Source organism: Belonocnema kinseyi, chromosome 9, assembly GCF_010883055.1.
Source record: "Belonocnema kinseyi isolate 2016_QV_RU_SX_M_011 chromosome 9, B_treatae_v1, whole genome shotgun sequence".
NCBI lineage: Eukaryota > Metazoa > Arthropoda > Insecta > Hymenoptera > Cynipidae > Belonocnema > Belonocnema kinseyi.
The window spans coordinates 40,002,214-40,015,868 of NC_046665.1; the positions used below are offsets into that span (position 1 = coordinate 40,002,214).

Genomic DNA, 13,655 nt, shown 5'->3' on the forward strand with positions numbered 1-13,655 from the left:
TTGTCCAGATCGAAAAAGTCATTTTTTCATAATTTGTTTAAACAATTGCGATTTAAACAAAACGTACCACTTTTTCGAAAAAACGCCGGGTATATTCGGATTTAAAAAATGACTAGGTTAGATTTTTTTTTATTTTTTTGCTTTCCAATATATTATAGACTATCTAAATGGAAAACACTTATAAAATATTAACACGGTATTTTGAAAGCATAACTAAGGAGCCAAATTATGACTGATGCAGACTGATGCTAAAATTTGTATACATTAACTGTTGGAATTGTTACATTTTAATTAATTAATTAAAGTTAATGAATTATATTTAATTAATTAATTATTTTCCAGTCTATGTGTGTACATTTAAAAAATATAATTTACCTTTTTCGATGCATCTTTTAATGCTTTTAAACAACTTCCAGCACAACAATTATTAAAGAGTAAAATCCATTTTTATATGAAGAACAATATAAATTTCCAGAACGGTTAAAAATTGTTTGAACGCTGACTTTTTCTGAAATAATTTTTTTAAATAGTTATTAAAACTATTTTTAAAAATGAGTTAAAATGGTTTTGAAATCCTGAAAAGCACATTTGTGAATAGGGATGCTGGGTATTTACATATATGTTGTAAAATACATTTTGGCTTTTATCTGTGTTTTATCTTTAATCTTTTATCTATGAGAACCATTTGCCCAAATCACAGTTCAGAAAAAATGCATCCCGTTCTGTACAAAATTGTCATATGATACCAATAAAATTGAAATTAACTTCGCGATAAGGGCAGTTTTTTGGGGTTAATAAAATTTGATCATTTACAGCATTGAGTCGATAAAAAAATCAAGTGGACGGTCTACCTGGATAACGTTGAACTTGTATGGATTTCCCTAATGAAGTTGTTCAGAAATGTACATAGTCTACCACTAATCAAATTCAGACGAATTTTGCGATACGGGTAGTTTTTTTTGGGATGCTAGAATTTCATACCTTAAAGCATTGGGTCTGCTAAAAACTAGGTGACTGATTATCTGGATAAGTTTGAAATTTGAGGAGTTCCGATAGTAGCAGAATCGAAAAGTTTCTCAAAGGTCTTCTCATCAAACTAAGTCATATTTAACGTTAGGGGTGGTTTCCTGGGACAGTTGTAACATAATTTCTTACCATGTTAACCCGCTGGAAAAATCAAGAAACCGAACTAACTTAATAAAATCGAATTTTCACAAGTTCGAATCTTGAATATTTTTTAGCAGAAACACAACGACCCTGTATTTGAAGGAGACAATAAATCGGCAATTTGATATTATGTGATAATTATATAAAGAACGGGATGCATTTTTTGTGAATGTGATTTTGGGCAAAGGGTTCTCATAGGTTATTACACATATAAAAGCCAAAATGTATTTTATAACATAAATATAGATGCCCAGCATCCCTAGTCACACAACGGCTTTTTAGGGTTTTAAAATTATTTCAACTTATCTTTAAAAATAGTTTTAATCACTATTTGAAAAATTACTTCAGAAAAAGTCTGCTCTCAACAAATTTTCAATCATTCTGAACATTTAGATTGTTCGTCATATGAACATGGATTTTTTTCGTTAAGAATTTGTTGTACTGTAAGTTGTTTAAAGGCATTAAAAGATGCATCGAAATAGGTAAATTATATTTTTTGAATATACACACATAGACTGGAAAATAATTTTGTGAAAGATGTTGCAATATTAGCCTATACATCATGAGGGTTTTTCAATACGTGTTTTCATTATAGGGTGTTGCTTTTTTATATAAGGGTTACAATTTAAAGGTATACAATTTTTGGCAGCAGTCTGCAGGTTTGTATTCGGATACAAATACGGGGGTTGTTTTTGTAACGATTAGGGATTGCTCCTCAGTTATGCTTTAAAAATACTATGTTAATATTTTATAAATATTTTGCATCTAAATAGTTTCTTTTTTTAAATAAGTTTTTTGTAGAACAGAGGGTTGCTTTTTATAGTAAAAGTTTGTTTAAAAAAAAAGTGCTTCATATCACATTAGAAAACAGATAAATAGCAAAAAAAATCTGTCCTAGTCATTTTTTAATGCTTTTTTCATTACAGAGGGTATTAAAAGAAAATAAGGGTTGACTTTACAAAAGCGAATCATAGCGCATTGTAAAGCAAAAAAATCTAACCTAGTCATTTTTGTTAATTTCATGATTTTTGTAGAGGGTACCCCGCTGAGTTGACGGCGAGCTAGCGCCGCCCTGTTTTCTCAAAAACTAATAGAGCAAAACACATGTTTTTCGGTGAATATTAGCAACAACAAAAAATAGCAAAAAATATCCATTATATGACATTTTTTTTTCGTTAGTGGCGCCGCTGAGTTGTCTGACATTAATTAATCTATATTGACATGTATAGCGCATTTTTCTGGCTTGTTTCACTATTTTGCTTGGCACATTATTGAAACCTAATTCGCTTTTTTAATAATTTCCTGTCAGGGAAATTTGAAAATTCAATCTTGTGGGCGCCCTGTTTGCCCTTTTTTGTTTTGTTTTATATGGTGTTATTTCACCTTAATGTTATAAAAAGTACGTGAAGAAAACCATAAACCCCATTTTTACCACTCGCATAATTTAGGGCTCAGTGAGGACTAATTTGGGCCCATATGCCCAAATTTTGGTCCTATTATTTGCTGTAAAAAATAGTGTTTGCAATAGCTTAAGGCCATGTGACGAGTACAACAGCTGATCAAGTCAGCCATAAGATCAATATTTTTTCATCCATATTGAAAAATAAAAGTTTAAATAACGCAGAAATGTTTTTTCGGGAAATGTTAATAAATATTAAAGGATCGTTTGTGGCCTTGCAAAGAGTTGGGGGAAGAAAAAAGTTTATTTATGAAAAAAATGATTATCGACAGACGGATTTAGGCTTTACAGCAGAAGCTTGACATCGAACCATGGTCATAGGAAACACGGGACTAGGCATGCTATCCTAACTTAGCGAGCGGGGTTGAATCCACGGGAGGGGGAGAGCCGCCATCTTACGATGTGCCACTTGATTATGCGCACGAGCATTTTTGCCGACAAACTGTGCATGAAAATATAAACATGTGGGCGCTGCTATGTAAGTCGCAACACATCAAAAGATGGCGGACCTCTCCTCTCATTGCATCAACCCCGCAATGACATGCCTAGTCTCGTGTTTCCTATGTCCATGCTTCGAACTTTGTTTGCCGGTAATCATGCAATCTGTTTTACCCACAGACCCGTAGTAGTTCGAAGTTATCTACTCGCTGCGATAATGTTGATTTGACACAGCTGATTCGTATGCCAGGCCAAATTTATTTATTTGCATTTCAAGTGCAAATATTAGTTTTTTCATTATTTGTACATAATGTTCGTGAGCGATTTTGATTGTTTTGCCCCACTTTGTTAATATAAACCTCATAACTAGCCCATTGACAACATAAAAAAATGCTTGCAGGGTTTCACATCGCGGTCGGTATTTCTCCGAAATGGTAATTAAACAAAACTTTTTCACAATTCTAATTATTTAGGACCAGAGACATATTCCTGCATACCTTCTATTTAGTGTACCAAATTGTTAACACAATATCTCATTCCGTGTGGACGTAAGTTGGGAAAGAAAAGTAGCGATCTAACTTCCATTTGTATTTTCTTCGAAATTTTTTTTCTTCAAAATTGCCACTGGAACAAAGCAGAGACATGGATTTTATTACTTCCTCTTTTATTTCCCAAACTTTCAGAGCGATACCTCATTTTGTTTAGACGTAAGTTGGGAAAGAAAAATTGAGGACCAGGTTTGGTCACGTGATCCTCGTCACATGGCCTTCACATTAAGTTGGTTGACGATTGCTCCAAAACGTACTAAAAATGATTTTACGGTTAATTCATCTTGTAGAATAATTCAGGACTCATTTAGGGCTCCAGGAATATAATTAAAAATTTTTAAAGTTTAAACAATTTTTTAAAAATTTCATTATCATATTCTCAGAGCACTAAATGAGCCCTAAATTATTCTTTAAGGTGAATATTCTGTAAAATAATTTTTAGTATGTTTTACAGCAATCTTGAACCAACTTATTTTTAAGCTGTTGTAAACACTATTTTTACAACAAATAATAGAGGCCAAAATTTGGAAGTACGGCCTCAAATTAGTACTCGATGAACCCTAAATTATGCGAGAGGGGAAACTGGGTGTTACGGTTTTCTTCACGTGCTTTTGATAGCGTCAAGGTGGGACAACACCATATAAAATAAAACAAAACAAAAAAGGACAAAGGAAGTATCTCACAATTTTTGGTCAATGATATTTCAGGAGCCCTAAATGGGCCCTGAATTATTCTATAAGGTGAAATTTCTGTAAAATCATTTTTAGTACGTTTTACAGCAATCTTCAGTCAACTTAAAGTTAAGCTATTGCAAACACTTTAATAAAAAAAATTAAATAATAGAGCCTAAAATTTGAGACTGCGGGCTCAAATTAGTCCTCAATGAGCCTTAAATTATTCTACAAGGTGAATTTTCGGTAAAATCATTTTTAGTACGTTTTACGGATGTTCGGCCAGCTTAACGTTAAGCTAGCGCAAACACTACTTTTTACAAAAAATAAAAGAGCCCAAAATTCAGGACTACGGGCCCAAGTTAGCTCTAAATTAGTCCTAAATTATGAAGTAGGTGGCATCTCTATACCTTAATAGCTTTAGAGGTATTATTGCTACAAGAATTTTCATTACCATTTCAGCCAAACTTTCACGATATCTAAATATGATCACCAATAGTACTCAGTTAAAATCTCAGAACCCTAGGGTACTTTATAAATAAGTTGTCAGCGTTTTTAATTTCGTCATATTTAACATTGCGTCTTATGAGAGATGGCGTTTTTAGCTCTTTACTGAGTGATATCTAAGTAACCACCATTGAGATATTATTGATAGTTTTTTAAATGAAAAACAAGTATTTCAAAATTGAGTGCAAAAATAATATTAACCATTTGGTTCCTGCATATACATAAAAAAAAATTAATCACAAAACTTGCGCTTCTGAACGTTGATTATCGTAATCTGGCAACATCGCGAGGCGCGGTCAGTGTGGATCTCAGTGAGCGACATGATCACAATGTTGCCAGATTTCAACTCAGTAAGTCATACGAGTGTAGTTATTACGACTGCGTAGTCGACTGATCTCGACAGTAGCGATGGTACCTCCTTAAAATACCTCGTATAAGTCGAGGGGGTCTAGAAATTAAAAACTGTATAAGAACTAATAATGCTCACGTTACATCGGGCGCTCGATATGGAACTTTAAAACGCATGTACTAAAATGCATAGAAATTTGAGGGGGGAAAACAGTTTTCGATTTATTCTAAAAATGTTATGAATATTTCATTATTGCGATGTTCCGGTTACTAGAATAATAATTTTGGTATAACAATGTTCATACAATAATACGCTATTCAGATATGCAAGAAAATGTTATCATTTTCAAGTTTAAAAGGTTTAACAAGAGTATAATGTTTAGGGGCGATCCTTACCTTGACAATTAAAAACATTTGTTACTGTGGCGAATGTTTTTATATCGAGTAGCACACCAAATTCCTATTGGCGCTAGCCTTAGACATTCTATTAACATTGTATATAATAACTAATAAACATTCTATCACACTTATGTTTATTATATGAAACGTACACACCATAAAACCGACGAAGTTACTGTTCAAACATGGAACTTCCATAATGTTCCATTGGCTCTTATACAGTTTTGAATTTCCAATATGCTTCGACTTACCAAAACGCGATTAAAAAAAAATTCTTAAGAAAAAACCACTGCGAACTTTGTACTGCTTTTAAGGCCAAAATAACGGCCTTCGATTGTAGATAAAAAATTGAATTAAAAAACCTGATTTTGAAAAACTGGCTCTTATATACTTTTGAATTTAAACCCTTCATTTGAATTTAAAGCAGTTCAATTTGTATTGGTTTGAATGGTACTTCAAGATGAAAATTAGAAGAGACCGAGACGGAATTGGACAGGTTATTTTTTTAACGCTATTTGTTGTGAAAGATTACAATGTAAATAATATTTAAATACTGGGAACCTTTATGTTTCAATTTCGTAAAGAATTAAATGTTGTAAAACAATTAATTACGAATAAAAAATACAAACAGAAATAGTGTTTTTGTACAGTTTTGGAAGTCCTACAAAATTATCATAACAACTTTTCGAATTATTCAAAAAATTCAAATTATTGATCACACAAAAAAATAATGCAAAGTAAAAAATTCCATTTTGCGGTCAAAATATGCAAGATAAGAAAGAAAATGAACAGATTAAAATTGTACTTCCAAAAAATATGTACAAATTTGTTAAGAATCACTTTTTTTCTAGGACGTCCAGTTTTTGTTTTATTAGTAAAAAAACAACATTAAAAATAAAAAACTAACTTTTTGGAAAAAGGACACAAGCTACAATAACATCTTATTTAACAAAATTTGTCATCTAAATTATATCTACAAATTTGCTTAGAACAAATAATGAATTAATTCTTAAATTAAAATTCGTACTTTATTTTGCAATATCTGAATAAGCAGTCCCAGACTGAGGTACAAAAATAAATATAATACAGTGAAACTCTTCTATAGCCCCGATTTCGGGGCTGACGGTAGGTGGCAACTAACTCATTATAGCCTGCTCCGCTTTTGTTTGTTCACGCCTGACTGCTTGCCTGAGTGACAGCCGCAGATCCCGCGCAGCACCTGTTACGCCTACATGCGGCCCAGTCTCAATTCTCGGAAAGGCTATAGAAGGGAGGACTATTGAAGATTTTCACTGTATAATATGTAATAAATGTATTATAAATCTCGCCTATCACGTAACCTCAAAGTTTTATCGCGTGTAATGTTATGCTAATAATATATTAGATGTTTAGATTTGATGAAAATAAGAAAAAATGTATACCATTTTTTTAATTCTTAATTCAGAAAAATACGTGTCACCTAATTGCCTCAAAGAAGAACACATTTTTTCGTCGAGAAATTTTGCTACTTCGTAACTGTCGGATTTGGAATAAATCTGATTAAATATTTAAAAATCTTTAAACTATTCTAATAGTCTGTTATTTTAGTGACAACAATTAAATACGGTTAATATATATAAAATTTAATGGACCAAGAAAAGTTATCAATGTTTTTTTAACGCCCGGGAAAAATATTTGATAATCGGAAACATTTAAACAGTCATGCTGCTTATAGGTTTCCAAACTTCAAGATTTTTAACTTTACACTTTTGAAAACTTAAAATTACTTAAAATTAAACTTTAAAATCGATACTAATTCCTAAGCCCCGCACAAATTAATCAAATTTAGCAAAATAATTTTTTTTTTAAATTAACCCACAAAAAAGTGTGCGGGCATGCCCGTTATCATGTTCACTATCATATACCAAATGTTTAAGACATGCCCTTAAGTGACGCACAATATTGTGTATTACCTTTAAAAAATTAGAAACTCATCTAAATTTCAATTTGCTGAAATTTCTTTTAAAACCATAATATAAGCTTCCATGTAAGTAAAGAAAAAGTCGATATTGATTTTAATTGAATTAATCGTCGAAAAATGTATATCCAAGTGGATTTTCTTTAAATAACAGAGGTAATCAATATTTATAAAAAAGTTTTCAATTTCAAATATCCAGAAAAATATTGGCAAAAAGTCAACAGTCGCATTGTTGTTTTTTTTTTTTAGAATTATTGACGTATTTACATATCTAAAGCGTTTTTTTTTTTTTTTTAATCACCGGGAAAATTGGTTGATAATCGCTGGTTAATCGAAACTTTTCCAATATTTAATATCCATCGTGAGCATGTACTTTAATTTACAAAAATCAATGAATATGGAAAAATTGACGTTTTATAAATTACAATTAGGGTACGTAAAAGAGAGCAGGGGGACGACGGCAGAAAAATTCAAATGTACGTCATGGGGAAACAATGAGTTTAAGGAAAAAAAATGGTTGGACTGAATAATTCACTTATAATCACTTCTAAGGCAACAATGGTGTGCGCCTCAAAAATTGTTTTTTCTTTTCATTTTCTCGAAGTTGCGTTACTTTTCTCCATAAAGCTTTTTTAGCCTTAATTCAGCAATACTCTACCTGCAGACGGTTTTTTGCCTATTTAAATAAAAATTATATCTCAGAAGATCCAGAAATCAGCTAATAATCTTAATTTTCGACAGCCTTCTTTCTGTGTCCTAGTCAACTAGATAAAAATAAATTTCAAGAGAAAAATTGGGTACTATTTCTTATTACCCTGCAATTATTAGTAATTTTTAAATTAAAGTTTTCATGGTTGCATCATCTTACTGATCCTAATATAAATATTCTTATCATTATTGAATGGAGGCGTCGATATAAATATACCAATAAAATGTTTTTCATCATGACTTTGAATACACTTCTATGCGTATTTCTGTAAAAATATACGACTGCAAACTGTTAGGATACAAAAATTGATAGAAAGTTTCTATGATAAGAATAACGTTCGCCGCTCGCTCATTCTACTTTTAAAATCTAAAGAATAATTTTTTATTTTTAAGGTGTACTCGGCTGATGGAATGCCACAGATGATCTGCAACACCTGTCGTTGGAATTTAGATCGTTCCTACAAATTTAAGCAACAGTGCAGAAAAGCTGACGAAGCTTTAAGATCCTACCCCATATCAGGCGTTCTTCCTCGGCCATTTCCGCCAATTTCCACTGAACCTCCCGATACAAACAATAAAAGACCAGCTGACCAAAGGGCACAGAACGAACAGAAAAAGGCTCGACTTGACAACGGAGATCGAGAAAGAAGGGAACGTCAGGCTGAGAAACAAAGCAAGGAAGAACGACACGGTTTGTACGGCGAGGAACAAGACAGAGGCAGCGAAGGAGAAAACGAACCAAATAACGAAAAAGAAGACAGGAAACTCGAACCAGGAGAAATTCGAGTTCACGCATGCAATCAATGTGACCGGACGTTCCCTCTAAGACAAGCTCTCCTTTTACATATCCAACGAGCTCATCGGGATCGCAATTACAAATGCACCGAGTGCGATCGCCCCTTTTTCTCAAAATACGACCTAGCCAAACACATGTCCATACACTCTGAAGATAAACCCTTCTCTTGCCAAATCTGCCACAAACAATTCTCGCGCGCGAATTTACTTCAGCGGCATGAAAAGGTTCATCGCGATGAGCTGAGATACGGCTGTCAACATTGCGACAGAGAATTCTTCACTACCGATGAGCTTGAGAAACACGAGGAAACTGCCCACAAAGCCATCAAGCCTTTCCAATGCAATATTTGCAACAAGCGATTTACTTACAAACAGGGCCTGGAGCGCCACGAAATGCTTCACAGCGAGGACAAGACCTTTGTATGCGAATATTGCAAGGAAGCCTTCCGAACGAGTACGAAACTTGCTCGTCACTTGACAACTCACGCAGGCCACCGTCCCTATCTCTGCAAACTGTGTCCCCGATCATTCCTCCTCTCACATCATCTCACAAGACACATGCGGTCTCACTCGGTGGAGAAACGACACGTCTGTGAAGATTGTGGAAAGGCCTTCAAACGCAAAGAAAGTTTAGAAGTTCATCAGCTAACGCACACGAAACGGACAGGCATGGGATTGACCTGCGATGTCTGTCAGGAAGTATGTCGCAATCGTGCGGATTATGTGACGCATATCAAACAACACATAGAAGCTGGAGAGAAGATGGGACCGGATGGTTTGCAGCCAGAAACCAAAGAAAAGATAGAGCTCGAGTCTGAAGAAGAAGAGGAAGAGGATCAATATTCTGATGGAGATGATGATTATGAGCCACCGCCATATGTTATCAAGAAGTTGCCCTTGCCGAAGCCTAAACCAGCCGAGAGTGAGGATGATTCGGAAAGAGTTGACAAAGAGGAGAGAGGTGAGAAGGTTGTCTTTGTACGAGGAAAAGACGGAAACATGGTGAAGAAGACTATCAAGACTTTGATGCCTATTCAGAGAAGAGAAGCTGCTGAATCGAAGATGAAGAATCCATCTCAGTCTGCGAAGATGCCAGTGAAACAGGAAGATGTTCCGAAAGGTCGCCTCGATGAGACGGAGGCGCAAGTGCAGAAGATAGTTGAATCTGTTTTCAAGGAACACAAAATCCCACTCAAGCATCAAAGTCCACAGGAACAAGGCAAAGGTACAAGTACACCAACTGTTCAGCGATCGCAGATTATTAACACAAGTCCAGCGACATCTAAGGACGATAAAATTGAAGCTGTAATTGCTGTTACACCGAAACCGGTAAATACAGTTAAAGTTATTAAAAGGATTGTCGTGAGGAAACCAGCTGGTGCTGACGGAACTGCAAAGGAAGGTGAGGTTACACCAGGAATTTCGCAGACTGTTCCAACTCCTGGATCCGGAATGAAGGTCACAAAACGAGTCATCGTGCGGAGAATCATTCGCCAGGGAGACACAACGAGGGAAGTTATCATGAATCCTGATGGAACGATTATTGATCCTGCTGAGTTGGCGAAATTACCGACAGGCAACGTAGTGAAGAGAGTTGTCGTCAAAAAACCGATGGATAAGACTCAGAATCTTGTTCAAAGTGTGATGCAGTCTCCCGAGATGAGATCCATGTCGAAAATAGAGTCTGGAGATCCCTTGAAGTTTGAACTAAAGACAACACAAGGGTCGGGCACACCAACAACTTCTACTGCCCAACAGATGAAGGTAGAAGAACAGCAAAATTCTTCTACGTTAAAAGACCAGGAAACGCAAGAGAAACTTGAACAGCTGGAAAAAAGAGTCGAGCAGCAGAGATTAAAGATTGAAGAACTGCAGGCCAGGAAGCAGCAGGATTTTGAACCGATGGATGAGATGATTCCGGAGAGACATGACGAGTCTGAGGATGAGCAGCAACTGCCTTTGAAGAGGGTCTTTGTGAAGAGGAAGCAAAGTATCTATGACGAGGAACAGGAGTATGATGATAGTAAAAGCCAAAGTACAGTAGAAAAAAGTCAGGAAGAAGTTGATAATCAATCTCATGTTTTCGACGTTGAGACTCCAAAGAGCAATAAGCCGTCCATAACGAGTTCGAAGGTCTATGGAAACAAGAAGATTATTCTTCTGAAGCCGGACGAGCAACCAACGTCACAAGCTCCAGAAGATGTGGAGATCAGTCAGATGAATCAGGAACTCTGTAATATTTTAGATTCTACTGACAGTACGGTGAAAATGCAAGAAATAGCCTTGAGTAACTTGACTGAGATATCGGGGATTAGTGTCGGTGAAAATACTCAGAAAATGTATACTGAAGAAGCAGAGAACCAGGAATCGATTCCAGAACAGATGGAACAGGAGGTGCCAATGGAAGAAACTACTGAAACTGGAGTTGCAGAAGTTACTGGAGAGGAGCAGAGCGATGGGCTGAATTCTGAAGGCATCATCATCGGGGAGACAGTTCCGGAGGAAGAGAAGATGGAACTGGAAGCACCTACAGAGGAGCAAATTGCTCTGGAAGTACCTGCTGAAGAGCACATTGCTCTGGAAACACCTACAGAAGAGCACATGGCGCAAGAAGAGGTGCAAACTACGCAGAATGATCAGCATGTTCAGATTCAAGAGTCTCAGGACACGACCTTGACTTTAAGTGGTCATGAAATGTCAGAGTCAACCGATATTTTTGACCAATCCGGCTCTGTGCTTGAGACTCAAAAAAGCGACACGCCCTTGGAAGATTCGGTGATTGAATTGTCGGCGGGAAATGATACAATTAATTTGAATGAAACGCAAGACAGCCGAGACAGCCTAGAAGATAAACTTTCGCAAATGGAGGGATGAAAGTAGATTAGACCTGTTAATTTAAAGCAAGCCATTTTGCTTTCGAGTTTTGTTGCTGAGCGAGAGTTTGAATGTAGATCTTCTATGCCAATGAAATTCAGTTTTAATTCATCGGAGTTCAGAATTGAGTAAGAATCTTGAGGTGGTGAAATAAGATTTTTTTTATTTCTATTGAGAAAAAATATCTTCTTGGAACGTTTTTTTTATCGAATTTTTTTCGCTATTTAACTCGTTGGTTTACAAAATTGAGTACTGCAAGTAGCGATAAAATATCTAATCCTCGTGTTTGCAGAGTCATTTGGAAAGCTTAATTTTTGCGGAATTCATGTTTGGAAGCATTTAATTTTGTTTGACACCAAATTTGAATGCTTTCAATTTCTGATTTTTTTCGGAATCCGTCGGCTTTAAATGATGGGTTCCTTTTGAATCCGAAAGGTTTTCAAATGTGCAGATTTTGAAATTAGATGCTTTAAAATTTTGCTATTGCTAAATTTTACAGCCGTTAAATCGATTGATATTATGAAAATGGTGTGCAAATTTATTACAAAAATGAAGCAATTTCAATTCTAAAGCGTTCAAGTTTGAGACATTTAATATTACAATTGTCCATTTTTAATTGAAAACCTTCAAAGTTTTGTCTTTCGACATTTGATATCAAAATTCTTTCCAATTTCATATGAATAGCTATCAGCATATAGACTCATATTAAATGGAGGCATTGATTTGATGTTTTACAATTGCAAATTCAAACGTATGAAATAGTAACATTTTGAATTCAAAGTGTCCAAAATTAAATTATTTTTACTTGCATTCTAAATCGGGTTCGTTTGAAATAGTAAATGCTAGCATTAAAAGATTAAAAACTCAAAATCGTGAAAACATGTCATTGACAGTTTCATGTTTCCAAATTAATAGTTTCCAATTTTAATTCTCAAAATTAGAATTATGATCATGTAAATAATTTTGCACTGCGACCATTTTTAAACACGAATTTTGTCAATTTAGAAAATTTTAAATTAAGAAATAATGTACATTATCCACTTTCTGATTTCGCAACTGAATAATCATATAAGTTTTGAGGTTTGAAGTTTAAGGGTTCAGAATTTCACAATTTCAAACTTGGAGCATTTTATATTGTTCTATCTGTGAATTGGGTACGTGACAATTTCTGCATTGAATTCTGAAGATATTTATTATATATTTATATAGATATATATTTATGGATTTCTTTAAAATGACAAATTTAAATCTCAACGCCCGATGATTAACACGTTTCTGAACTTCGATTAATACGTTCTTTATGGCTACAATGTTATGTGAGTTTTCCCTGTAAGCAAAGTTGGCGCTTGGTAATAACATTTTCTTATATTTTAAAAACATTTTCATGTTTAAAATGTATTTTTTGAAAACAAAAAATCAGAAAAGAATAGAGGTTTTCATGAAAGTGATATTTGAATATGAAAAATTGGCTAATTCTCTAGCCCTAGCGCCTCCTTAACAATAAACAGCATTTAATTTAAAAATTCTTAATGAATTTAAGAAACTCGATGTCATTGAATTCTACGACTTATTTTTTGAAGGAAAACATTTGAACCTTAATCCATGTCTTCTGATTACGTTTTCGATTCTCACTTTCATTTTTAGTGAATATTTCATTCGAGCTAAAACTAGAGAAAATAAATGTTATCATGGGGATTTAAAATGGATCCATTAAGAATTAAGTACAGCTTCTTGCAAGTGCGGTCTTGGTGTAAATACAATAAATTTGTAGAATTTTATAGAAA

At 34.4% G+C, this 13,655-nt stretch overlaps 1 protein-coding gene across 1 annotated transcript in view; it reads left to right on the forward strand.

Annotated features, from left to right (window-relative positions):
• LOC117180907 overlaps positions 1 to 12,846 on the forward strand; it is a 21,396-nt gene extending 8,550 nt beyond the window's left edge. The window contains exon 2 of the mRNA XM_033373521.1: positions 8,596 to 12,846. Coding sequence (XP_033229412.1) covers positions 8,596 to 11,871 — 3,276 coding nt within the window. The 3' untranslated portion in view covers positions 11,872 to 12,846. The remainder of the gene's footprint in view (positions 1 to 8,595) is intronic.
• The last annotated feature ends 809 nt before the right edge of the window (positions 12,847 to 13,655 follow it).